The sequence below is a fragment of the Maylandia zebra genome, linkage group LG5 (genome assembly GCF_041146795.1).
Source record: "Maylandia zebra isolate NMK-2024a linkage group LG5, Mzebra_GT3a, whole genome shotgun sequence".
Taxonomy (NCBI): Eukaryota; Metazoa; Chordata; class Actinopteri; order Cichliformes; family Cichlidae; genus Maylandia; species Maylandia zebra.
Window position 1 is genome coordinate 973,466 of NC_135171.1, and position 27,383 is coordinate 1,000,848.

The 27,383-nt window shown below is 45.4% G+C and overlaps 1 protein-coding gene across 1 annotated transcript; it reads left to right on the forward strand.

The window, feature by feature from the left end:
* The first annotated feature begins 1,961 nt into the window (after window positions 1-1,961).
* Window positions 1,962-22,723, forward strand: LOC143418699 (uncharacterized). Its single transcript, XM_076884415.1, has 9 exons — window positions 1,962-4,988; window positions 18,767-18,854; window positions 19,116-19,243; window positions 19,286-19,375; window positions 19,765-19,933; window positions 20,002-20,087; window positions 20,323-22,067; window positions 22,215-22,323; window positions 22,709-22,723. The coding sequence occupies exons 1-9, from the start codon at window positions 1,962-1,964 to the stop codon at window positions 22,721-22,723; spliced, it is 5,457 nt and encodes a 1,818-aa protein (XP_076740530.1).
* The last annotated feature ends 4,660 nt before the right edge of the window (window positions 22,724-27,383 follow it).

The window sequence follows — 27,383 nt, forward strand, 5'->3', positions numbered from 1 at the left end:
GGTGTGGGGTTTCACAGCTGTGTTACAGAGATGGAGGAAGAGTTACAGGAACTCAGGGACTTGATCGCGCAGCTGAAAGCAGACAATGAGAGGCTGCGCCAGGAGAGGGCTGTTGGGTCAGGTACTAGTGCTACACCTTCTACTTCAACTGCATCATCTGTTAACCCCCCAACGGCTGGTGTCTCTGTAGCAGAGAGACTAGTTTTTGTGCCCCGTGACAGAAAATGCCCTATGTTTAGAGGAAAATCAGGTATAGGGTTGAATGAATGGTTGGAGGAAATAGAAGGTTGTGCTAGAGCACGTCATTTGTCTTTGGCTGATAAAGCATTTTTCCTGTTTGACCACCTAGAAGGAGAAGCACGTGAGGAGATCAAATATCGCTCTAGTGCAGAGAGGACTGATCCTGCTAAGATAATTACTATATTGCAAGAACTTTATGGCTGTTCAGACTCCTATGTAGCATTGCAGGAAGCTTTCTTCTCCAGAAAACAGCAGGAAAGTGAGACACTGCAAGAGTTTTCCCTCGCTCTCTTGGGTCTTATGGAAAAAGTTAAATCGAGTGCCCCCAATGGCATGCCCAATGCTGATGTTTTATTAAGAGATCAATTTGTTGAACAGGTTTTAGATAGTACCTTGCGGCGGGAGTTAAAGCAGCTAGTAAGGAGGCAGCCAACACTGACATTGCTGGAGATTAGAGGGGAAGCTATTAGGTGGGAACGTGAAGGGTTGCCTAGTGGCGTTAGGCATAGAATCAATTCTGTCCCTTCTGTTTATGGCATTCAGTATGGGGTCCATAGCGGTCCTTCAGGAATAGCCCAGTCTACCCATTTGTCTGAGATGAGCGAGATGAAGGAATTGTTAAAGTGCCAGCAGGAGCAACTTAATCAGCTCACTCAGAGCATTGCTCGATTGCAGGGCCCCCATCGAATGCCTCGCTCAGGACGGGGCGATTCCATTATATGCCGTCGTTGTCAGCAACCTGGACATTTTGCTCGGGAATGTGATGGGGAACGCGTTCCTCGTTCCCGGCCTCTTTCGCAGGCCCCTCTGCATAATCGCAGGCACTCTCCTTTAAATACGGCTTTGGAAAACTAGCACCCTCCGTATTGCTGAGCCACAGTTCGGGTGGGGTGTCTATTGGCTCAAGGGTTGCTTCTAATGGTCCAGAGGCAGTCTCCAAATTAATTTCATCCTGTCCTCATATAGATGTGGACATGGGCGGTATAAAAGTACCTTGTTTGGTTGATACGGGGTCCATGGTCTCCACCATTACTGAAAGTTTTTTCCGCCAGCATTTTGAGTCCTGGGGTCAAGAGCGTCTCCAAGCTTGTCATTGGTTGCAGCTTAAAGCGGCTAATGGGTTGTCCATTCCTTACCTTGGCTATATCGAGCTAAGTGTAGAGCTCGGTGACAAGTTTCTTCCACAGTGTGGCGTGTTGATCGTTAAAGATCCTCCAGGTGCAGGACCTTCCACGGTTCCGGGTGTATTGGGGATGAATGTCATTCGGAAGTGTTACCACGAGCTTTTTGGGTAACACGGTGAAGCATTGTTTAGTTTGGGCTTTGTCACAGAGGCCCCTAAACCCCTTGTGCAGGCGCTGCAAGAGTGCCATGACGTTAGTATAAGAGCCCCACTGGATTTGTCTGGCCATGTGAGGGTGAGGGGTAAGCGAGCATGTTGCATTCCGGGTGGCGTAATGAAAGTAGTGGCCGCCACCTGTTCGGAGCAATATTCAGGTGCCACCGTGTTATTTGAACCTAATGATGTTAACTTGCCTGCTGGACTTTTAGCATCCCCTGCATTGGTTCGAGTGGTTAGAGGTACTGCATACATACCAGTTGTTAATGTAGGGACCACGGCGGTCTTGCTTCACCCCAGGACCGTTATAGGGACCCTGGAAGATGTTCATGTGGTCAGTTTGCCCGCTGGTGTGACAGAAATACCCCCTAACGTAGCCACAATGGCATCTCACACCGCCACCCCTACTGTGCAGGATCAGATGGAAGGGATTGATTTGTCTAAACTGTCAGCAGAGGAACAGGGACAGGTGATGTCTCTCCTTAAGAAATACAGCTCTGTCTTTTCTGCTCATGATACTGATTTGGGTTGCACTAACTTGATCTCCCATGACATTCCACTCTTAGACGATATCCCCGTGCGGCAGCGTTACAGGCGCATCCCCCCTTCAGAGTACGAGGTTGTGAAAGAGCATATTAACCAGTTGTTAGGGGCCAAGGTGATTAGAGAGAGTAGCAGCCCCTATGCTTCTCCCATTGTGCTCGTTAAGAAGAAGGATGGCAGCCCGCGCATGTGTGTTGATTATCGGCAATTGAACAACAAGACAAGGAAAGATGCATTCCCCCTGCCGCGCATTGAAGAATCTTTAGATGCGCTGACTGGTGCCCATTGGTTTTCCACCATGGATTTAGCAAGTGGCTATAATCAAGTCCCAGTTACAGAAGAGGATAGGCCTAAGACTGCCTTTTGTACCCCTTTCGGCCTATTTGAGTGGAACCGAATGCCATTTGGGCTCTGTAATGCCCCTAGCACCTTCCAGAGACTAATGCAACGCCTTTTCGGTGATCAACAGTGCCAGTCTCTGCTTCTCTATCTTGATGACATTGTAATCTTTTCATCAACAGTATCGCAACATCTGGAGCGGCTGGATGTGGTGCTAGGTCGGCTTCAGCAGGAAGGTTTAAAAGCAAAGCTTGCCAAATGTGCCTTTTTCCAGCGGGAGGTTCGCTACTTAGGCCATGTCATCTCCGATCAAGGTGTTTCCACGGACCCTAGCAAGGTGGAAGTGGTGGCTAACTGGCAGCCCCCTAAGACTGTCTCGGAACTATGCTACTTTCTTGGGTTTGCCAGCTATTATCGCCGTTTTGTAGAGGGTTTTGCCAAGTTGGCGGCACCTCTGCATAGACTGGTGGCAGAGTGGGGAGGCAGAAAATCAAAGAAGAAGTCAGAGCATGGTGTAGCGGAGAACTGGACTGCAGAGTGTGCTCAAAGTTTTGAGGCATTAAAGACTAAGCTGACGACAGCACCAGTGCTGGCTTATGCAGATTTCTCTTTGCCTTTTATTTTAGAAGTGGATGCCAGCCATGCCGGCCTAGGGGCAGTGCTTTCCCAGGAGCAGGGAGGTAAGGTGAGGCCAATAGCCTATGCCAGTCGGGGTTTGAGGCCCCCTGAGCGCAATATGCTAAATTATAGCTCAATGAAGCTGGAGTTTTTGGCACTTAAGTGGGCCATGACTGAGAAATTTAGAGAGTACTTGTTGGGCCATAAGTGTATTGTTTACACCGACAACAATCCTCTTAGTCGCTTGCCTTCTGCTAAACTTGGGGCTACTGAACAGCGCTGGGCAGCTCAGCTCGCTTCGTTTGACTTTGACTTAAAGTACAGGTCAGGAAGGAGTAATAAGAATGCAGACGCTTTATCTCGCCAGCATCCACCTGATCCTCAGGAGATTAAAGCCATGGTCCCTGGTACAGCCTTGCCTGGACCTCTTCAACAAGCCTTGCGGCTGGGACCAGCTGAGGTATCACAAGCTGCCATTACAGTTTTGCCCCATCTCACTACTCCTGATCTTCATACCCTCCAACAGGTCGACCCAGTGATAAAAGAGATCTTGGTGTTCTGGAGACGGAAGCAGCAACCCAGCTTTGAGGAGCGGCAGCAGCTTGCTCCACCTGCTCTGGTGCTGCTACGACAATGGGATCGTCTGATTGAAAGGGAAGGAGTTCTGTATCGTCAGGTTCACCGCCCTGACGGTGCCGAGGTGGTACTTCAGCTTTTGCTGCCTAGTGCACTGATTGAGCAGGTGTTGACTCATGTTCATCAGGACCATGGCCATCAAGGGGTGGAAAGGACCCTAGCGCTTCTCCGCTCACGGTGCTACTGGCCAGGTATGTTTGCTGAGGTAGCTCGTTGGTGTCAGAGATGTGAACGTTGCCAAATTGCAAAAGACACCCAACCAGCAGCTCAAAGTTTCATGGGACATCTGTTGGCTTCTCGACCAAATGAAATCTTGGCCATTGATTACACCTTGCTCGAACCTTCCCGGAATGGGCTGGAGAACGTTTTGGTGATGACTGATGTTTTCAGCAAGTATACATTGGCTGTCCCCACTCGTGACCAATGTGCTGCTACAGTGGCCCAGGTTCTCGTGACTGAGTGGTTTTCGAAGTTTGGTGTACCAGCGCGTATCCATTCCGATCAGGGTCGTAACTTTGAAAGCTCCCTGATCCAGCAGCTCTGCAGGTTTTATGGTATCGAGAAGTCCCACACCACTCCTTATCATCCGGCTGGAAATGGTCAGTGTGAACGTTTTAATAGGACTTTGCACAATTTGTTGCGGACCCTGCCAGTATCCAGAAAAAGAGACTGGAATGTATGTTTGCCCCAGTTACTCTACTGTTATAATACCACTCCCCATCAGGCTACTGGGGAAACCCCATTCTTATTGATGTTTGGGCAAGAACCCAGGTTGCCAGTGGACTTTCTGTTGGGCAGAGTACCGGACCCCATCAGTGGAGATGTGCACGAGTGGATTCAGGAGCATCAAGCCCGGCTACAGGTTGTACATGAAGGAGCCAAGGAACGATTGCAATTGGCTGCCGACCGCAGAAAGAGGCACCACGATAAAAAGGTGAAAGAGGTACCATTGAACGACGGCCAGTTGGTGTTCCTGCGCGATTTAAGTGGAAGAGGGAGATGTAAAATCCAAGATCGATGGAAACCCGTGGTATATAGAATCCTGAAGGCACCTAAAGGAGGTGGGCCAGTATATACCATTGCACCTGCAGATGATCCCAGCAGTGTGAAGCATGTTCATCGTACCTTGTTGAAGGCTGTGGTAACGGCAGCTACACCATCAGAAGGGCCTGCTCCAAGCAGTAGCCCACATGGCCCAGAAAGATCCTCCCCAGAACCAGGACATGACTCATCAAGTGACAGTGACCTGTTATTCCTGAGCATAGGAGCTCAAGTAAATGTTTCACCATCTTACAGCCCAGTGGCAGTGATTCAAAGTAGTCCTGAGTTGTTGCTCCCACCAGAAGACCGAACTTTCGATGTCCCAGCCACTTCTACGGTTACTCCGAGTGTAGCACCAGTTCCATCTAGCTCTCTTCCTGCTCCCTCTACGAGTTCTGATACAAGAAATGTGGTGGTGCGAAAAACAACCCGGTCCACAGCTGGCCAGCATTCAAACATCCATCGTCTCCCAAGACCAACAGGGGAGGTGGCACAAGGGGCTGCTAACTCTATTTCTGAGCCTAGGGTACATGCTGTCTCTGCATTTTTTAGGCCTTGGGACTAATCTGGGTGTCTTTGTAATTCATCGTCGGGGCGACGATGCAAGAAGGAGGGGTAGAATGTGGCAGGATGAATGTTATCCCTCGGTCCAACCCACTTTCAGCCTGGCCCATTAGGGGGCGCTGGTATAAATAGTGGCCATTTGAGTGTCTCTGCATCGCTTGCCTGTGATCTCCTTTTTGGTCACCTGACTTCCTCGGTGTGGTAGAGATCGTTTGTGGGTTACTCCTCTGAAGTCTCCATCGCGGCTGGTCGTAGCTATAGAAGCCTCCTCTGAGCTATTCTGCTTACGTTCTATGACACAGCTTATTTGGTACGTAATCAACTTTTGTCACGCTCTCTGCCTTCTATTGTTCTTTTATAGTAATTATTTATTATGTTTCGCAGGAAGTGTGGGCCGTAGTTTTGCGCCAAGCTACACGAACTGAAGTGCTGCTGTTTTGCCTTGCTGTGCTTTTATCGTCTGTTCCCGTTGTGAGATTTCTTTCCCTGCTGCTGTCAGCTTTTACAGTGGACGTCGGCATGGACAACGGCCATATGCATGCCGGTTATCGGAGTCAGCTGGCGTGCATATTGATTGACTGTTAACTTGTCGTTGTGTGACGGCAAGTTGGAGCAGTACGGCGATTCCGTTTGCTCCAGATTTTAGCGTTTTATCCAGATTGTATGTTGCTTTATTGCTTTTGATTTGTAGTTTGGATTTTTGTTACACCACTGGTGGGAGGCCCTTTTTCTAGCTGTAGATCACCAGTGTGGTCCTGCAGTTGGGTTATCCCCCGGTGCTACACATTAGTTTGTTGTAATATATTAACATTTTCTTTGTTTCTTTTTATTCAGATGCGGAGTGCCGACGTGGAGGAGACTAGGGTGCCTTGGTGGTGGGATCCCTTGAGTGTACACACCTGCCTTGTTTAGTTTATTAGTGTGAGTGTGTGTGATAGTGTGCTGCACTTGTGTTTTGGGTGTGTTTTCTTTCTTTAGTTTGTGTGTGGCATCCCTGCCCCTCCACTGGTAAGCCTCAGCTCTGAATACCTTTTTAAGCATATTTGTACTTGAATATTTATGATTGTGCTTTTATATGGTGTTTTAAATAATTATTAATAAATTGTGAATTTGTTGATCATTGAACCTCGTCTCTGGACTGAGTATAGCGAACCTAAGTGCCTTTCTGGTGATTTAGTGTTACTTTCAGTATTCTCTGGGTGAAATTCCCAGGGTGGCGTTGTCTTTTTAAAACTGCAAAGAGTATTTACTTTATATCCCATCCTCGTCTCGCCACATATGTTTAAATGTTTTCATTCATTTACATTGTGTGGCCACTTCTTTAGTTAATAAGGTCGGACCTAAGTTTGAAGCTTCAATCATGAGGACGCTTCATCAGCTCCTTTACATGGATCTGATGCATACCCAAGCCGCAATGACTTTGGGGGGGAAAGTTTTGAGACCTACACCCACGGGAGGTCTCTGGGTTGTTTTTTCTTTTTTTTGCTGTTGTTTTTTTGTTTATAAGAGATTGTTTTTAAAGTATAGTGCTCTTGAAATAAGAATTTGTGAGCTTCGACAAGAGAGACGAGATGTAGTCAAACCCAGGTCACTAAGGGCACAAACTGTATGAGTAGTTATTCAAATATTGAACTAATTTCCTGGAATGTAAGAGGCCTTAGGAAATATATTAAACTGAAAAGAGTAATGGATAGAATAAAACAATATCACCCAAAGATAGTTTTTATTCAAGAAACACACTTACTCGCGAGTGAAACTGACCGGATATGGAGGAGATGGCCAGGTCAGGTTTTCTCTAGCCACTTCTCAACATATGCTAGAGGAGTGGCAACACTCATTCATAAATCAGTGCCCATGTGTATTAAAAAAACCATCTTGGACCCTGCAGGGAGATTCATTATTCTACAATGCTCCGTACTCAACCAAGATTTAATATTAGTTAATGTATATGGCCCCAATATTGACGACCCCAGCTTTTATAATAATCTATTCCTCTCTATTGCAGCCCTCCACGGTGAGATAATTATTGGGGGGGACTTTAATTGTACCCTAGAGCCTAGGCTTGATAGATCATCAGGTTTAGACTCCTCCCACCCAAAATCTAGACAAGCCATACAATACTTTATGTCTGAATTGAATCTTAAAGATATATGGAGATTAAGAAATCCAACAGGGAGAGAATACTCTTGCTACTCAGCCAGTCATAATAGCCGCAGTCGCATAGATTATTTTCTGATTTCAAACTTTCTTATTTCCAGAATTAACAGCTGTTCATATAAAAGTGTGCTTATATCTGACCACTCATTAACTAGGCTTAACTTTTCAGTTACAACAGCTTTTAGACGTAACCCTATTTGGCGTTTAAAACCACACTGGCTGCACAATCAAAATTTTTTGGAATATGTAGGTAAAAATATTGATGACTATTTTTACTTTAATAAATCCGAAACCACAGCCTCAGTAAGATGGGAAGCCTTTAAGGTGTTTATTCGTGGGCAGATGATAAGCTACACCAAAAGCAAAGCAAATAAAAATTATACTGAGATGTTGGACCTCAAAGATCAAATAAAAGAAATGGAACTTGAGATAAACCTGAATGACTCTAAAGAAAACCAACAAAAACTTTTAAGATTAAAAGCAAAATATGATAAATTAACTACTGAGAAAGCCTCAGCAGGACTATTTAGACTGAGACAGACCTACTATGATCAGGGGGAGAAGGCAGGAAAACTTTTAGCATGGTGCATAAAAACGCTACTGAACGAACAAACAATAAATGAAATTAGAACTGCAGACGAAAACACCACAGATCCTCATAGAATAAATGAACTCTTTGAACTCTATTACTCACAACTATATACCTCAACAGGAGATACGACTCGAGAATCACTAGAATCCTTCTTTGACTCAATAAATACCCCTTCACTCCTTGAAGAAGCTCGATGTGAATTAGACTCTCAGTTATCTATGAATGAACTGTCGATCGCAATTGATAAATTAAAAATGGGAAAAACTCCCGGCCCAGATGGAATTCCACTAGACCTTTTCAAAATATTTAAAGACAAATTAATATCCCCTTTGTACGACATGCTGGTGGAAAGTTATGACCTAAAAGAGCTTTCCCCTTCCTTGCGTAATGCACTCATAACGGTATTCCCTAAGCCTGGGAAACCGCCTACAAAATGTGAATCTTATAGACCAATCTCATTAATAAACTCTGATGCCAAGATAATAAGCAAAGTACTGGCAAACAGACTTGAACGGTACCTTCATCTTCTCGTTGATACTGACCAGAATGGTTTTGTAAAAGGCCGACAAACGCAGCATGGTATCCGCAGAGTACTGAATGTACTATACTCAAACTCAGAACAACTAGACATGGCTTTGCTTTCCTTAGACGCAGAAAAAGCTTTTGATAGGATCGAACATAACTATCTCTATAAGGCACTGTCTCAATTCGGCTTTGGCAGTTACTTCATGACCTGGGTCAAAATATTATATAATAAACCTATAGCCTCAGTTAGAACTAACAACATCATATCTAGACCATTCTATCTAGGTAGAGGTACACGTCAAGGCTGTCCCCTTTCGCCTCTGCTCTTCGTCCTAGCAATAGAACCATTGGCTATTGTGATAAGGAACAATCAAAATATCTCTGGTATTAGAACAAATAATATTGAGTCAAAAATTGGATTATTCGCGGATGATATTATCTTAATGCTATCTAAGCTAAAGAGCTCAATTCCCCAGCTACTTAAAACAATTAACTCCTTTGGCAAGATCTTCGGTTATAAAATTAATGAATCCAAATCGGCCATCCTCTTCTTTAATCATTCTGAAAGAACTAAACCACCTATTCAAACAATGTTCCAAATTGCCAGAGACAGTCTTACCTATCTAGGTATAAAAATCACTCCAAAAATTAACGATTTGGTACAAGCAAATTACTCTCCTATTATCAACTCTGTTGTTGACTTAATCAATCGATGGTCTATGTTGCCAATCTCATTGATTGGACAAGTAAATATTCTCAAAATGAACGTCCTTCCAAAATTTCTATATCTCTTCCAAGTCATTCCTCTCAGCCCTCCAGATGACTTCTTCACAAAGGCAAAAACAATATTCATTAAATTCATTTGGAATAACAGACAAGCCAGACTGCGTCTTTCGTTACTATATCTTCCGTATGATAGGGGAGGTCTTTGTGTTCCAAACCTCAAATGGTACTACTGGGCTGCCCAGCTCTCCGCGGCCTCATGCTGGTTTTCAACAACAACCCTACCCTGGGTAAATTTACCCCCTTACCACTCAGCATGTACTTGTACTCTGCAAAGTATAAAGATCTGATGAAAGATACATCAAACCTCTTTGTTAAAAATACCATTCGTGTGTGGTTCGACGCACTCAAATTTAAAAATGAAATGCCAGCACTATCCCAATTCTCATCTATCTGGGGCAATAGGGCCTTTAAACCCGGTTGGAAAGATTTGGGCTTTAAAATGTGGGCCGACAGAGGCCTGTGTAAAGTTGCAGACCTATTTGACAAGGATACCTTACTACACTCAACAAAAATATAAACGCAACACCTTTGTTACTGCTCCCATTCCCCATGGGATGGACGTAGAGACCTAAAATTCATTCCAGATACACAATATAACCATCCCTCCCAAACAGTGGTCACAAATCAGTCCAAATGTGTGGTAGTGGGCACATCTGCCATATTGAGATAATCCATCCCACCTCACAGGTGTGCCACATCAGGATGCTGATCTGACATCATGAGTAGTGCACTGTGATGTAGCATAACTTAAGCAGCAAGGAAGGTGATAAGTAAATAGCATTAGCAGACAATTGAAGTTCTTTTTAAGCATACTTTATTGCTAGCATCTCCCTTTTACCATAAAACAATCAATCAGGCATGCAAAAATCCCACTGGCTTTATACAAGACTTTGCCCACACCTGACCTCGTTAGTCCCTACCATTGAACAAAATAGGTCAAACCAAATAATACAATTCTAAACAAAGAACAGGAATAAAGTCATGCATGAAACTGACAAACTCATTTACTCAACTAAATGGTTTGTAAAGTAAAACACTGCATACAATATAACTCAAAAGGCTACTTTAAAGAAAACAAACAATACTATACAAAATGAAAACCCTCCATTTGGTTACACCCAGTGATCCAATCATTGACCTCATGACCCTATATAAACAGGAAGTAGTGGGCGGCCCTTCCCATACACCCGTCTCACATACAGGACCTGAATGCACAACATGGACACCATGGTAAGTATAACCAAAGCAACATAAAGAAACATAATTTACTAGACATGTGCCTGTAAACAGAAGAAAATTCAGATGATCTGATGGTTAGTAGTGTTTGCTTTAAAACACATGCATGGATGTAAAGAATGTAACTACTGCTACCACAAACAAAACCCGGGATATTGTGTGTTAAGAGAAGTTACACCAGCACTGTCTAAATTAAAGCATTATGGCTGACTGTAAAATAACAGAACACAGAATAACAATATACGCAAGTGACAAATGGCAAATGAATTCTGTCCTAGCCACTTTGTCACATGCACAGGTGTACCTCAGACTGCCCACAACAAAAGGCCACCCTGGAATGTGCAGTTTTGGTTCACAGCAAAATGCCACAGATGCCACAAGCAATGAGGGAGCGTGCAATTGGCATGCTGACAGCAGGAATGTCAACCAGATCTGTCGCCCGTGCATTGAATGTTCATTTCTCAATCATAAGCCGTCTCCACAGGCGTTTCAGAGAATATGGCAGCACATCCAACCGGCCTCACAACCGCAGACCTCGTGTAACCACACCAGCCCAGGACCTCCACATCCAGCAGGTTCACCTCCAAGATCGTCTGAGACCAGCCACCCAGACAGCTGCTGGAACAATTGGTTTGCACAACCAAACAATTTCTGCAAAAACTGTCAGAAACCGTCTCAGGGACGCTCAACTGCATGCCCGTCGTCCTCATCGGGGTCTTGACCTGACTCCAGCTCGTCGCCGTAACAGACTTGTGTGGGCAAATGCTCACATTCGATGGCGTCTGGCACGTTGGAGAGGTGTGCGCTTCACGGATGAATCATGGTTCACATTGTTCAGGGCAGATGGCAGCTGAGAATGTCCCAGTTCTTGCATGGCCAGCATACTCACCGGACATGTCACCCATTGAGCATGTTCGGGATGTGCTTGACCGGCGTATACGACAGCGTGTACCAGTTCCCACGGATATCCAACAACCTCGCACAGCCATTGAAGTGGAGTGGACCAACATTCCACAGGCCACAATTGACAATCTGATAGACTCCATGCGACGATGTGTTGCACTGCATGAGGCAAATGGTGGTCACACCAGATACTGTTCTGGGTCCCCAGACCCCCAATAGCACAAAAAACTGCACATTCCAGGGTGGCCTTTTGTTGTGGGCAGTCTGAGGTACACCTGTGCACTACTCATGATGTCAGATCAGCATCCTGATGAGGTGGGATGGATTATCTCAATATAGCAGATGTGCCCACTACCACACATTTGGACTGATTTGTGACCACTGTTTGGGAGGGATGGTTATATTGTGTATCTGGAATGAATTTTAGGTCTCTACGTCCATCCCATGGGGAATGGGAGCAGTAACAAAGGTGTTGCGTTTATATTTTTGTTGAGTGTAAGTTCCAGAGAGACATTCGGGACTGCAACCTCCTCTGCTTCACCGAGACTTGGCTGAGCCCAGCGATACCAGACCACGCCGTGCAGCCGGCGGGGTTCTTTTCGGTTTACCGCATGGACAGGACAATGGAGTCGGGGAAGAAAAGAGGTGGTGGAGTGTGTTTGATGGTGAACAACAGATGGTGCAACAGCACAAACATCTCCCCACTCACACGCTCTTGCTCGCCCAATCTGGAACTTTTGATCGTTAAGTGTCGCCCTTTCTATCTCCCTCGGGAATTCACTGCGGTCGTTGCCTGCACTGTTTACATTCCGCCCCACGCGGACTCGGACACTGCCTTATGTGAGCTACATGAGGCTCTCACACATCAACAAACACTTCACCAAGCTGCCGCACTCATTGTTATGGAAGATTTTAACAGAGTGAATCTCAAACGGACATTTCACAACCTTCACCAGCACATCAACTGCCCCACCCGGGGCACGAGGACATTAGACCACTGCTACACCCCGTTCAAGAACTGTTACAAGGCTCAGCCCCTGCCGGCATTTGGAAAATAGGACCATGCCGCCATCCTCCTCATGCCTGCTTACAAACAAAGGCTAAAGCAGCAACCACCAATCAGGAGGGAGGTCGCTCGCTGGACGGACCAATCGGTGGCCGCGCTGCAGGACGCACTGGATGACGCAGACTGTGACATGTTTCGGCGCAGCTCTGATGACATCAACATGTTTACGGAAGCGGTTGTGGGATTTATCGGGAAACTAGCGGACGACACAGCAGAAAGAACTATCATCCGAACGTTTCCCAACCAGAAGCCGTGGGTGAATAAAAACATCCGCGACGCTCTGAGATCACGCACCGCTGCCTACAATGAAGGGCTCGTTTCCGGTAATATGGACCTATACAAGGCTGCGTCTTACAACGTGCGCAGCGCGGTCAGAAAGGCCAAGTGGAGATACGGGGAAAACTAGAGTCACAGCTCATAGTGCGACTCCAGGAGCCTGTCGAAAGGACTGCGGACAATAACGGACTATAAACGACCAGCTTCTTCAATGATGAATCCCGACTCTTCACTGGATGATGAGCTGAACAAGTTTTACGCTCGCTTCGACGCCGCAGCAATTAAAACAACAAACGGCGCTGCACGTGCTCTGAGTGCACCAGTGAAGACAATGCATTCATCATCACAGAGCATGCCGTGAGGAACACCTTCAGGAGGGTGAACACCAGGAAGGCAGCAGGACCAGATGCAATCCCTGGCCGGGTCCTTAGAGCCTGCGCTGATCAACTAGCACCGGTGTTCACGGAGATCTTCAACCTCTCCCTGGCCCAAGCTGTGGTTCCCACGTGCTTCAAACGGTCCATTATTGTCCCTGTTCCAAAGAAACAACAGCCTGCTTGCCACAATGACTACCGTCCAGTAGCACTGACTTCAATTGTGATGAAGTGTTTTGAAAGGCTGATGAGAGATCACATCACTTCTTCACTTCCTGCTACCATCGACTCACTTCAGTTTGCTTACCGGACTAATCGTTCCACAGACGATGCCATATCTCACCTGCTCCACACATCCCTGAGTCACCTGGACACTGGCAGAGGGAATTATGTTAGGATGCTGTTCGTGGACTACAGTTCAGCATTCAACACAATAATTCCCTCTAAGCACCAAGTTGAAGGATCTAGGACTCAGCTCATCACTGTGTCAGTGGATCCTCAACTTCATCACAGACAGACCCCAATCAGTGAGGGTGGGAAAACAAGTCTCCCCCTCCATCTCACTCAGCACTGGAGTGCCTCAGGGCTGTGTTTTAAGCCCCCTGCTGTACTCACTGTACACTTATGACTGTGTAGCCACATCAGACACCACCTCCATTGTCAAGTTTGCTGACGACACTGCTGTTGTGGGCCTGATCTCCGACAACATCGAGACGGCCTACCTGGAGGAGATTAGGAACCTGGAGACCTGGTGCCAGGAAAATAACCTCCTCCTAAACATCAGCAAGACTAAGGAGCTGATCGTGGACTTCACTACAAAGCAGGCGAGGAATTACAAACCCCTCATCATCAGTGGCACGCCAGTGGAGAGAGTGGACAGTTTCCGATACCTGGGTGTCCACATCACTCAGGACCTGTCATGGTCCTGCCACATCAACACCCTGGTTAAGAAAGCCCGTCAGCGTCTCTTCTTCCTCAGAAGACTTAGAGACTTCCATCTGCCACTGAAGGTGCTCAAGAACTTCTACTCCTGCACCATCGAGAGCGTCCTGACGGCAAACATCTGCACCTGGTTTGGGAACAGCACCAAGCAGGACAGACGAGATCTGCAAAGGGTGGTGCGCTCGGCAGAACGCATCATTCAATCAAAGCTCCCTGACCTGCTGTCCATCTACACCAAGCGGTGCAAAACCAAAGGTAGGAAGATTATGATGGACCTCTCCCATCCCAACAATGGACTCTTCTCACTGTTGAGGTCTGGGAAGCGCTTCCGCTCCCTTAAGCCCAAAACAGAGAGAATGAGGAGGAGCTTCTTCCCCCAGGCTATTCGAGCCCTGAACCAGGTGTAGGACTGGACTCTCCCACACACGTCACTATAAGACTGGACTCTCCCACACACATTACATCACCACACGCACTCTGGTTTTTCTTCATGCACACTTCCTATAATTTATAATCTCTTTCTGCTATTTGCACATTTTTTTACTGTAAATTTCTAAGTTAAATCTGTAAATTTTGTATAACCTGTAAATTGTAAGTACTGTAAAACTACTGTCATTTAATGGTCGGGCATTGCACAGCTACAAGCATTTCACCTCATGTCATACTGTGTATGGTTGTGTGTGTGACAAATAAAATTTGAATTTGAATTTGAGCTCATTTCCTGTGTTGATGTCTTCTGTTTGGACTTCTGATGGACACAGAGATGGATTGGAGAGTGGCCTGAGGCAGGTAGACTCAGGTAGGCCACGTCCTGCTTCCACAGCAGTGCCAAGATGAGCCATACCAGACTCTTTGAGGACAGAGATGGCAGGAGAAATGCATCAAATGCACAGGTATTGAGCACAGAGATTATTGATTCCCCTAATCTAATAGGCTGATGAAGGTTTCCATTTTTAGGTTTTAATAATAACCTTCACTCTTTTGGCCCCAAAAGATTCATCTGCATGGAGCAATTCGGCACATGAAGAGAGGTAAGAAGTCCTCTTCCTTTTTTTGGGTGGAACAGCTAGGCCCCTCCAGTTCTCAACTGCATCTTCATCAGCCTGGGGAATGTTTGTGGCAGCATCAGATCCCACAAACGGATGAGCATCCATTCTTATTTTGTCTTCTGCACTATGAGTCGTCATGGATCCTGAATTGGCATCTGTGACTTTCAGTGATCCCACTGTTGCCTCATCTTTGACCTTTTCTTTTACAGAACAAATCTGCATATTTCCCTCAATGAAAGAAAGATGACGAGCAATGAAGCGATCGACTCAAACAGGCAAGTTTTCATGTTTGAAAAGGCCATGTTTTATGTTTTTGAACTCAGCTTCAACAGTGGCTGAACTTGCTGTGATGCTGGTGCTTTGGAAGAGAGGGACCATTATTCCTGTCCAGAGTGGCAAGTAACTTGCCAGTCTTATTATATGAGGAATGATCTCAGGGAGAAAGTGAATATTATCTCTATCCCTGTTTTCTGCAGCAGGTGACCTGCTCTCCTCACATATTTCTGTTACCCACTGTCGTAGGTCAGTCTGGATCTCATCAACTGAATCCACTCTCTCACTTTCCTCTGTCTGTTCATCTGGAATGATGATGGAGTCTTGAGCAATTTGGGCTTTCAAGTATTTCTTGCACCTTTCTGAAGGAAGAGGGGCTCCAGAACTGTCATCACCTTCTGCCTCACTGAGGGCCACAACAGTGATAGCATGTAGGAGCTGTTTTGCATGGTCCAAGCATTGAGGCTGAAGAAGTTTTGCTAATGACCTGACAAAGAAATCTTTAACACGATGTGTTTTCTTCTTCAGGCAGTCCCACTGGCATATCATCTTGATGCAGTGCGCAACATCAACCCTGATAAAACAAGGGGGGAGTTTGGCAGACTGGGTTCCAAGAAGGACATGAAAGCATTCATTAAGGTAGGACTTCAGATCAGGATGAGGAGTGAAAGCCTTGACCAGAGCTCCCAGAATTGCCAGAGAAAAGTCACTCACAGCTTCCTTTGGCACAGGTGCACCTGCACAAATCCATTCTGTCAACCAGTTTGCGATGGCATTAACATCATGTTTCTCTGACAGCATTTGCACCACTGGGACACTGGGGCAATTGTTTTCTGTTAGAATGCCAAATCTGGAAGATATGGCCAGATTTGCCATTTGGTCTCAGCAGTCTTTTCACAACGGTTGCATCAAAACACAGTTGGGGGAGATTTTTTTGACAATGTCTTGTAAACATGCATCTGAGTTTGACTCCAGTAGTGACAGAAAAACCTGTCCAGTCCAATATCTCGGATGCTACCACTGTGAGGAACACTATATTTTAACAATTGCAGAGATGCAATGGGGTCTTTATCTCCTAATTCCAAGTCTTTTGTCTTATTTGGGTTTTCGCAAAGTGGCCAAATTTGTAAGGTGGCTTGGCTCAGGATCTCCAACATCCATCAGATCTGCTGCCCTCGCTGACCTCCATACAGCTGGTTCCATTCTGCCCTCACACAGCTCTTCAGCGATCTGTTCACGCAGGTTTCCAGACATGAACCGCTTGGAGTAGCCAGCAGGGAGAGATCTGTATTTCTCATGAAACACTGGAGCACCATTGGACTATTAATTGCTGGCTGTCTGTCACATGACATTTCTAACTGGCCATGACACTCCTTACAGTCGCCTCTAATGTCCAGATAATTATTGGTGACAGCTGGATGGAACTTTGCTCTTCGGAACACAAGTGTACATGCATTTTTGGTTTTGGAATGGTTAAAAAGCTATGTAGGGAATAGGCAACAATATGTACAAATAAATGAATATAAATCTAATTTGATGGATATAGCTTGTGGAGTACCTCAAGGTTCAGTATTGGGTCCAAAAATGTTTATTATGTACTTAAATGATATCTGCAGAGTATCGGAGATTTTAAAGTTTGTAATATTTGCAGATGACACAAATATACTGTGTTCAGGTGTGGAGTTGCCACAGGTTTTGGAAATGATCACACAGGAATTAACGATATTAAAGAAGTGGTTTGATATGAATAAATTATCATTGAATCTAGATAAAACCAAATTTATGTTGTTTGGAAACCCAAAGAAAAACATCGAAGTAGAAATATGTGTTGACAATGTATATTTAGAAAGAGTAAATGAAATAAAATTTCTTGGGGTGATCATTGACCACAAGCTCTGTTGGAAGCCACACATTACTTATGTTCGGGGGAAATTGGCACGGGGCATTGCCGTCCTGGGGAAAGCAAAGCATATGTTGGATCAGAAAGCACTGCACATTTTATACTGTGCTTTACTACTGCCATATATGAGCTACTGTGTAGAGGTCTGGGGAAACGCATACAAAAGTAACACACAAACAATAACTATAATACAGAAAAGGGCCATTAGATTAATAAATAATGTAGGGTACAGGGACCATACAAATGCACTCTTTGTCAAAATGCAAGCTATCAAATTCCAAGACTTGGTGAAGCTTAAAACAGCGCAGATAATGTATAAAGTAAGAAATAAACTGCTTCCCAAAGAAATCTGTAAATTGTTCATAGAAAGAGAAGGTGGGTATAACTTAAGAGGGAGATGGAATTTAAAAATACAAAGTGCTAGAACAACTTTAAGAACTATGTCTATCTCAATTGCAGGAGTTAAATTATGGAACAGTCTAACAGAAGAAATAAAAGACAGTCAAAACATAAAACAGTTTAAAGTAAAATATAAAAACCTAATTTTAAATAAGTATAAGAATGAAGAAAACGGGGTTAACCCAGGACGGTAATGTTGCTGGTAATGGTGTTGTGGTTCTTTTTTGTTTTTTTGTTTTTGTTTTTTGTTTTTGTTTGTTTGTTTGTTTTTCCATAACTTGTCTATCTGCAAATATACACATTCTGTATTTTTCATATGAAAGAAACTATACTGTGGTGGGGCTTGCTAATTTCTTGTTTTGATTTATGTATGTTATGTTTTGTTTTACTTCATATGTTTCATATGTTGTTTGTTTAATTTAAGACAAAAAAAAATTAAATGAATGAGAGGTAAAACTTGAGGGGGTAGGGACAAATAAGTAAATACTTCAGCCTACTCCTTTTCAAACAAATAATGGAATGATATTTTGTAATGATTGTGAAGGCACATGTTTGAAATGTTTGAAATAAAAATGAACTGACCTGAACTGAATTTTTGATCTTCTTCCATATAAGATCGTTGATGATATGAGTCCAAGTGCCAGGCTTCAAAATTGTGTATTCCCGTTTTTGGGTAGGAGAAAACTTGTCATTGTATTCAACCTTTTCAGGAATAAATTTAACCCAGTCCTCAAAAGGGACATCTAGTTCAAAACCTTGACAGTTTTCTTGTCCAGGAGAAATGCAATGTGAATCTAACTGTGAAAAAAAAAACATCACCTTCGCTCCGTTACATAATTGGCGTTGTTGACATAGGATACGGAGTCAAGAGCAGTTGGGTTAGTCAGGGGAATAGCAAAGATGATGTATATCCCGGAGCCCCGTGGCTGCCAAAATTTAAAGGACCTGATCAGAATGTGCAATATCAGGAGTGGAAGGAGCAGATGTGGGGGCTGCTGGGATCGCAGGATTTGCCTGAAGTGAGTAAAGTTGCTATTGTGTTGGGAGTGCTAGCAGGTGAGGCTAAACGTCAGGTCAGTGTTCTTGAAACCAGTGAAAGAGACCAAGTACAAAAAACTTTTCTTTTTTTAGACTCTTTATATGGTGATCGTGTCCCCACCCCAGTTCTTAGGTCACAGTTTTTTAGTTGCACTCAGAACCCAAGTGAAACCGTATCTTCATTTATTTTGCGGTTGAGAGAATTATACTGTAGGTTGCAAAAGCATGATCCAGATAATGTCCCCTCTGATGCAGCCCTGCGATATCAATTGTTGCTAGGATTGCGGGAGGGCCCTGTAAGTCAGGCACTGAAGGCCTATGTGCGGCGTAACCCAGATCAAGATTTTGCTGCCATACGCCAGGAGGCACTGCTCCTAGACTCAGAACATGTACAGCCCCAGTCTGAGGTAACCTGCCTGTCTGTAAATAAGTCTCATGCTCCTTTTAAGGTTGAACAGAAAGAAGATTGGAGACAGGTGTTAAAGCAGGAGATACTGGAGGATGTCAAGGCACAAATGAAGGGATTGGCACAAGAGCTAGTAAGGGAAATTAGAGGCTCCACTCAGCCAGCTGTAGCTACTCTTCCGCCTGCACCTCAGTTTAGGAGAAGATCGCGACAATCAAATGCTAGCTGGGATGCACAAGGTCGGCCTATCTGTCGGAGTTGTAAACTAGCAGGACATATACCTAGGTTTTGCCAGACCTCCATGTCTTCTCAGCCAAGTTTAAACTAGATGACCCTGCTGCTGAGGTCCGAGGGGCGGGGGCTTTTGGTTCACCTAAGGAATTAAGGGCCACAGAAACATTTCTTGGGCAGTGTCCAACAGTGAAGATAGTGATCGAGGGGGTGGAGCTTCAAGGCTTGTTAGATACAGGATCACAAGTGACTTTGATACAGGAGAGTTTGTTTAATGAGCATTTTTCCCAGGCTAGGCTTGAGAAAACTCCAACCGCCTTTAAGCTGAGAGCCGCCAATGGTCTGGGAATTCCCTATACCACCTATGCTGTCCTGGACATGGAAATAGAAGGTGTTAAGGCTCCTGGACGCGGGGCTGTGGTGGTAAAAGATGACCATTGCACGCACCCACTGATTGTTGGTATGAATGTTGTGACTGCCTGTTGGAATGTATTTAAGTGGCCGGAAAAGACTGCTCCTGTCCCACAGCAATTAACGAATCAACAGGCCTGGAGGACTGCCTTCGCAACATGCAGACGGATAGAAGCAAGTACAGTGGAGGACGGAATGGTGGGGTATGTACGGTTAGCTGGCCGAGGCAAAATTAAAGTTCCCCCAAGGAGTGAAATAATGGTGTGGGGCCGGGCTCAGACGGGTCCGCAAGGAACGGATTATTGTGCCCTGGTGGAGGCACTGCCTGAAACCCCTGATGTGGGGGTGGCGAGAACCCTTGTCATGGTAAGGGCCGGGAGAGTGCCAGTGAGGATTTGTAACCCGCACCCCTATCCTCTTTTTATAGGTCGCTAACAGAAACTGGGAAAGCTATCCAGCGTGGATGAGGCCAACGTACATGGCTCACAGGACCTGAGCCTGTCCCTTGGGACGGATGGTGTGGTGGAGGTGGCTCTGGTCGACAGTGGCGCCCCCACGGAGGAGGAGAGATTACCTGAGGAGATGAGTAAACTGATTGAAAGACCTGATCTGTCTGAACTGCAACAGGGCGAGCTACGTGCTTTATTGCTTAAATGGGAGAAGGTGTTCTCTAAAGATGACAAAGATTTTGGGAGGACTGACCCGGGGCATCATTGTATCCCCACAGGTGATCCAGCTCCCATTAGAGAGAGGTATCGTCCTTTGCCCCCTGCAATGTGTAAAGAAATGAGGAGTCTCTTGGCAGATATGATGGAAAAGGGAGTTATCCGGGAAAGCTGTAGCCCGTGGGCTTCACCCATTGTTTTGGTGAGAAAAAAAGATGGCACCTGGAGGTTCTGTGTGGACTACAGAAAATTGAATGCGGTGACGCATAAAGATGCTTTCCCCCTGCCACGAATAGAAGAGACATTGACAAGCCTTACTCGAGCGCAGTGGTTTTCCACCCTGGACTTAGCCAGTGGATACTGGCAGGTCCAAATGGACCCGACGGACAGAGAAAAGACTGCTTTTACTACCCCAGTCGGGTTGTTTGAGTTCGAGCGGATGCCGTTTGGTCTGTGCAATGCACCTGCTACATTTCAACGGCTGATGCAGCACTGTTTGAGTGGACAGATTGCAGAGTCTTTATTGGTGTACTTAGATGACATTATCATTTATTCACCTGACTTTTCGTCTCATTTACAGCATCTAGATGAAGTGTTTCAGAGGCTGTGGCGTCATGGGTTGAAGTTACAGCCGAACAAGTGCAAGTTCCTGCAACAGGAGGTGAAATTTCTGGGGCATGTAGTGGATAAGTGTGGTGTAAGACCAGACCCTGATAAGATTTCTGCAGTGATGGATTGGCCGGTCCCTGAAACCATCAGACAAGCCAGATCCTTTTTGGGCCTGGCTGGCTACTACAGACATTTTGTGTCCGGCTTTGCACGCCCTTTAAATGCAATATTGACAGGGGTCCCTGTGAACAAGAAAACAGACCGTCGCAAAGTGCAGTGGTCCCCAGAATGTCAAACAGCATTTGAGGCACTCAAAGCAGCTTTAACGCAAGCACCTGTTTTAGCATACGCAGATTACTCTCTTCCCTTTATTGTGTATACTGACGCCAGTGGTCGTGGGCTGGGAGCTGTTTTGGCCCAGGTTCAAGAAGGCCAAGAAAGGGTAATAGCGTACGCCAGCAGAAGCTTACACCACACGGAACGGAATGACGCCAACTATAGTTCCTTCAAGTTGGCGCTGTTAGCCCTTAAGAGGGCAGTTACCGAAAAGTTTAAAGACTATCTGACTGGTGCACGATTCGTTGTGTATACTGATAATAACCCTGTGACCCATTTACAGACTGCTCGCTTGGGCGCAGTAGAACAACGTTGGGTTGCCCAGCTGGCCTCTTTCGACTACGAGATCAAGTATCGTTCGGGTAAGAGCAATATTAATGCTGATGCCCTTTCTCGATTTCCCACTGTCCCAGCAGAGCACCTGGAGGGGGCTGGATCAGAGCGTGGAGTCACTTCAGCAGCCATTGAATTGACCTGTGAGGTAGAGGGGAGTGACTGGGCAGAAGCACATGCTCGTGATCCGGATATTCAAATGGTAAAGCAACTTCTGGAAGCCCAGGTCGCACCCACAAAGTTAGAACGTCAGACATTGTCACATGGTGTGCGACGACTCCTGCAGCAACAAAAAAGACTTTTTATTAAAGACGGAATACTGTGCCGTAAAGTGTTGGACAAATATACCCAGGAGACTTGTTATCATGTTGTGTGTCCTAGTTCCAGATGCCATGAGGTGTGGCGGAAGATCCATGAGGCTGCTGCCCATGCGGGGGTAGATCGAACCCTCTCTCGGATACGGCAGCGGTTCTACTGGGTTAACATGGAAGGGCAGGTACGTCAGTTTCATCTGGGTTGTGTCCCCTGTAGTTTACAGAAGGAGAGAGTAGAACCTAGGGCTCCACTACACCCTATTTCAGTCTCATACCCTTTGGAGGTTGTAGGCATGGATTTTCTGTCTTTAGGCCGGCCCACTGACACTTATCAAAACATACTTGTGGTGACTGATCTGTTTACACGGTTCGCTTGGGCTATCCCTACAATAAACCAAACAGCAGAGACTACAGTAAAGGCTTTGTGGAAGTATGTGATACAGCCGTTCGGTTGCCCAGGCTGACTCCACTCCGACCGTGGGTCTAATTTCGAATCTGCATTAATGAAACAACTCTGTGATACCTATGGTATAACTAAAAGCCGCACGACACCTTACCACCCTGCAGGGAATGGTAGTGTAGAACGTTTCAATCAGAGAATCAGTGACACATAACACTGGTGGAGCTTGGCGTTAGAGGGAGGAAGATAAAGCGCTAGTGACCAGGGACGCGGAGCGAGCGGTCCGACTGCTGCAGCAACAGGAGGCCAGATTACGCGTCTGCGGGAAATTAGAGGTGGCGAGGCAGGCCGGTGCCGATTGGCGGTTACAAAGAAGTGGCGGGCAGGGGGTCACGTGATGTCAATGGCGGAGTAGCTGTGTTTCTCGCCCGCTCCCGCAGCTTGGCATTTGTTTAGGCCTTTATATATGTCTTATTTGGTTGAAGTCTCTGTTTATTTCGACTTTTAAACTTCGTACGATGCCAAGTACCCAGAAGAAGCTCAACCTCGGGTCAAAACCGGGAAAATCCAGAGAAAATCACCCTCCGCTCAGCGATCATGCTGCAGCGGTAATGGCGGAGGCCCAGTCGTCCCCACTTCTCGGCCAAATGGACGCCGACAAATTGGTGGAGAGGATATCGGCGGAGGTGCTGAAGGCTGTGGAGGCCTCCTTTGAGAAGAAGATTGACCCAGTTCTGAAAAGACTGGAAACATGCGCAGCTAACATCTCCGCATTGGATGTTAAAATGAAGGAGGCAGAGGCGCGTATATCAACGCCGGAAGATGTTACAGCAGGATATGGCGCCAAGATTTCTGAAGTGGAGCTTAAGCTGGAGGCCGCTTTGGATAAGATTGATGACTTGGAGAACAGGAGCCGACGGTGTAACATACGTGTTATTGGGCTACCCGAAGGCAGTGAAGGTACCAACCCTGTGTCTTTTTTCAAAACGTGGTTACCGGAGTTGGTGGCTGTGAGTTTCAAGGGTGGCGCTGTTAAAATTGATCGCTGCCACCGGGTGCTTGCACGCCTCCCTTCCAGTGCCCAGCGGCCCCGCGCAGTCATCATAAAGCTCCACAACTTCCAGGATAAAGCACAGATCATGCAAGCGGCTAGGAGGAAGCCGTCCTTATTTCATAACAGCATTCCTATTATGATATTCGAGGACTTCTCCGCCGCTGTTCTGAAGAAATGCCAGGGATTCTACCACGTCAAACAACGCCTCAGGCTAATGGGTGTCCCCTTCGCCATGATGTACCCGGCTGTCCTTAGGATCAAGATCAATGGCCAGGAGAAATCTTTTAGAACTCCAGAAGCAGTCTCAGCTTACCTGGATAACGTGCCTCAAGGGGCGGGACCGTGCTCATCCTCGCCAATCCCTCGTCTCCTCCTTTCTTTTTACTTTTTTTTTTTCCCTGTTTATTATTATTGTTATTTTTTCTGTTTGTTTTCTTTTTTTTTTTTTCGGGAGATAATAACTGTATACATATAGACTATTTTATTTAGCCATTTATAATCCGAATCCTTGTTTTAGCTGTGGGCGGGCAGCTATTTCACGTTACTGATTAAGAAAAGACTCATACTCTGGTCCAGCATCTTTCTATGTCCAAGTTGGAAAGTTTGCTTGCGCCCCCCGCTGGGCGTTGGAGACCTTTGTCTGACCTCCATACTCTCTGGTTTCTTGACAGTTCTGTTTCTTGTAAATAGTTTTTTGTTAATTGTTACCAAAGCAGGACGTTTGTTTTTCTATGTGTATTTTACTTGCCACTGGTGTTGTAGAGCAGTGTTTGGGAGCCCTACATATCAGCTATGCTTTGGTCACCTGAGCGTGGTTCCATGCTTATTTGAAATATTGTATGATCTGGTCTGCAGGATTACTTTCAGATGGTACATGATGCCACTGCCGTGGGTCTGTGAGTGACCGTATCCTTTGAATCCTATTTGCCACAAACACGTGAAATCTCTTTGCATCATTATTCACGTATCCCAACACTACCTTGGAATCTGTCCAGAAGTGTTCTTCAAGATCACTTATCTCCAGTTCATTTCTTAACATTGCACTTGTTCTTGCAGCAACTACTGCAGCCGTTAATTCAAGTCTAGGGACAGTAGTGACCTTGGTTGGGGCTACACGTGCCTTTCCCAGGACTAGGGCACAATGAACATCACCCGTTGATGTTACTGTTCTTAAATAACTACACTCTCCGTAGCCTGTCACACTAGCGTCTGAAAAATGGTGTAATTCACACTGTGCAATGTCTGTGTTTGCAGGTAAGACATGTCTTTGAACTTTCACCTTTGACAGGTTTTGAAGATCTAGGAGCCAGGATTCCCACTGTGTGCTGAGATCATTTGAGAGTGGCTCGTCCCATCCAACTTTCTCTTGACATAACTGTTGCAGGATTTGCTTTCCTCTTAGGATGAACGGTGCCACAAATCCCAGTGGGTCATACACTGATGCTATTGTGCGCAGAATTCCTCTTCTTGTCATTGGGTGCTCTTTTACAGTTATTCTGAACTGAAATTCATCAGCAGAAACGCACCACTGAACACCAAGAGCCCTTTCCATTAATGGCTCTCCAAGTGCCAAATCTAAATCCTTAATACTTTCTGCACACTCTTCTCTCGGCAATGACTTTATCACATTTTCACTGTTTGATATGAACTTGTGTAATCTTAGTTTACCTGTGCTACACAGTTCTCTTGCCTCTTGGACTAGTTTTATGGCTTCTGACTCTGACATAACACTAACAAGTCCATCATCTACATAAAAGTTCCTTTGAATGAACCTTACAGTGTTTGGAGTGAACTTTCCCTCACCTTGCGTGGCTAGATGTTTTAACCCAAAGTTGGCACAGCCAGGAGAAGAAGCAGCGCCAAAGAGATGAACCTTCATTCGAAAGACTGAGGGTGGAACGCTTAGGTCACCATGCTCCCACCACAGGAAGCGTAAGTAGTCCTGGTCTTGAGGTGTTACATGAAACTGGTGAAACATGCGTTCCACGTCACACATTACAGCAACGGAGCCCTTCCTGAACCTACAGAGCACTCCCACCAAAGTGTTTGTGAGGTCAGGCCCTGTAAGCAGGTGCATGTTCAGCGAAGTGTCTTGATATTGTGCAGAGCAGTCAAAGACTACACGTATCTTGCCGGGCTTCTGAGGGTGGTATACCCCATGGTGGGGGATATACCAAACAGGTGTATTACAGTTCTTTCTCCGGCACTTTCTCTGCGTCACCACATGCTATCATGTTCGCCATAAAATTTGCATAGTCTGTGTAGTACCTTTGGTCCCTTTTGAATCTGCGTTCGAGACTACTTAAACATTGCATTGCACTTGGCATGTTATTGGGAAGATCTGGCCTGTCACCCTTGAAAGGCAGTGGCATTTCATAGTGTCCATCTAGCTTTTGCTTTATTCCTTCTTGTAGCTTTGTAATAAAGCGGACATCTTCTTGCAAAATGCTTGTCTCTTCCACTGCTCTCTCTGTAAAGTCTGATTCAAGTGCTTTGATTACATCTGGAAATGTTACTTCCTTTACTTGTGTCTTGCAGATGTAATGAACCTTATTCTTTAGTTTTGTGGGTGACTCAGTCTTTGGTATAACTTGTTTTACAATGATGCGGTGACTTACTCCAATTACATCATTACCCGTATCACATGAATCACAGTAGCTGATGATGCTCCAACCCAAATCTGTTCTCTGAGCGTATGGCTGGTTTTCTTCACCACATACGACCTCTCTGGGCATTAAGGCTTGTGTGCAGTTGTACCCTAAAAGGAGTCCTATTTCACAGTCCAAAGGGGGTGCAATATGTTCAGTGAGATGCTCCAAATGTGACCATGCCCTTGCAGTGTCTGGAGTAGGAATATGACTACGATTAGCGGGTATAAAGTCCCGTGTGTAAACAACTGGTACAGTGAGTTTCTTCTTGGAAAACAGTCCTCTTATTTGCAGAGCTTCAAGTTTTGTGCATGGTACAGTAGTTTTCTTGGATGACATTGTAGATAGATTGAGCTTAACTTGAGTTTTGGTTGTGTCCAAGTTATTTGCTACTTCATTAAGAATAAATGAAGAATCACTCTGTGTGTCCAGCAGAGCGTAGATCAGTACTTCTTTACTTGGCTCATTTTGTGTGGATACGTAGACTGGGGACTATTGCGGATGTCTGTGTGTTTTTACTTTCATGAGTCACTCTATTAGATGTGGTCTCATTGACTATGTCTTGTGACTGTGTTACCTGATGCTGGGTTTCCTTCAGTTCACTTACTTGTTGCTCTTTAGGTGGTTCTTTCTTTGCCTCTTGTCTTTGTCTTTCTTCATGCAGGCATGTAGGATGCCGTTTTGAGCATGTGTTGCATGTCATCTTGTTGCTGCAGTTCTTGGAGAGATGGCCACTATTTAAACAGCCAAAACATAATTTTTCACCTTGAATGAATTTGACTCTCTCAGCGACAGGTTTCTCAGTGAACTTATGACACTTGTGTAAGCCGTGTCCTGCTCTTTTACAAAACACACAAGAGACCATGCTTCTTTCAGTAGAGTTAGTTGTGAAGATTTTCACTGTATCTTGTCTCTTAGGAATGGGTGTAGGTTGAGGTTTTGTCTTTGGTTGGTCAAAGTCACTTTGTCTTATGGCTTGGTATGATGTAATGGGATTACATGCGATACTTGCCTCCATTGACAGGAATGTTACAAAGTAACTGAAACGTGGGAATCCTTTGTGCTCCAGCTGGTACTCTGTAGCCTTTCGGTTCCACCTGTTACTTAACCAATCTGGTAGTTTAGCAGCAAGTCTTTGAT

Excerpts from the sequence above, each read along its gene's own strand:
- LOC143418699 (XM_076884415.1), top strand. The coding sequence starts at position 1,962 with ATGGCATCTCACACCGCCACCCCTACTGTGCAGGATCAGATGGAAGGG. Across the intron at positions 19,244-19,285 it reads ATGTACAGCCCCAGTCTGAG|GTTGAACAGAAAGAAGATTG; the intron begins GTAACCTGCCTG and ends GCTCCTTTTAAG. Across the intron at positions 20,088-20,322 it reads GTGGAGGACGGAATGGTGGG|AAACTGGGAAAGCTATCCAG; the intron begins GTATGTACGGTT and ends GGTCGCTAACAG.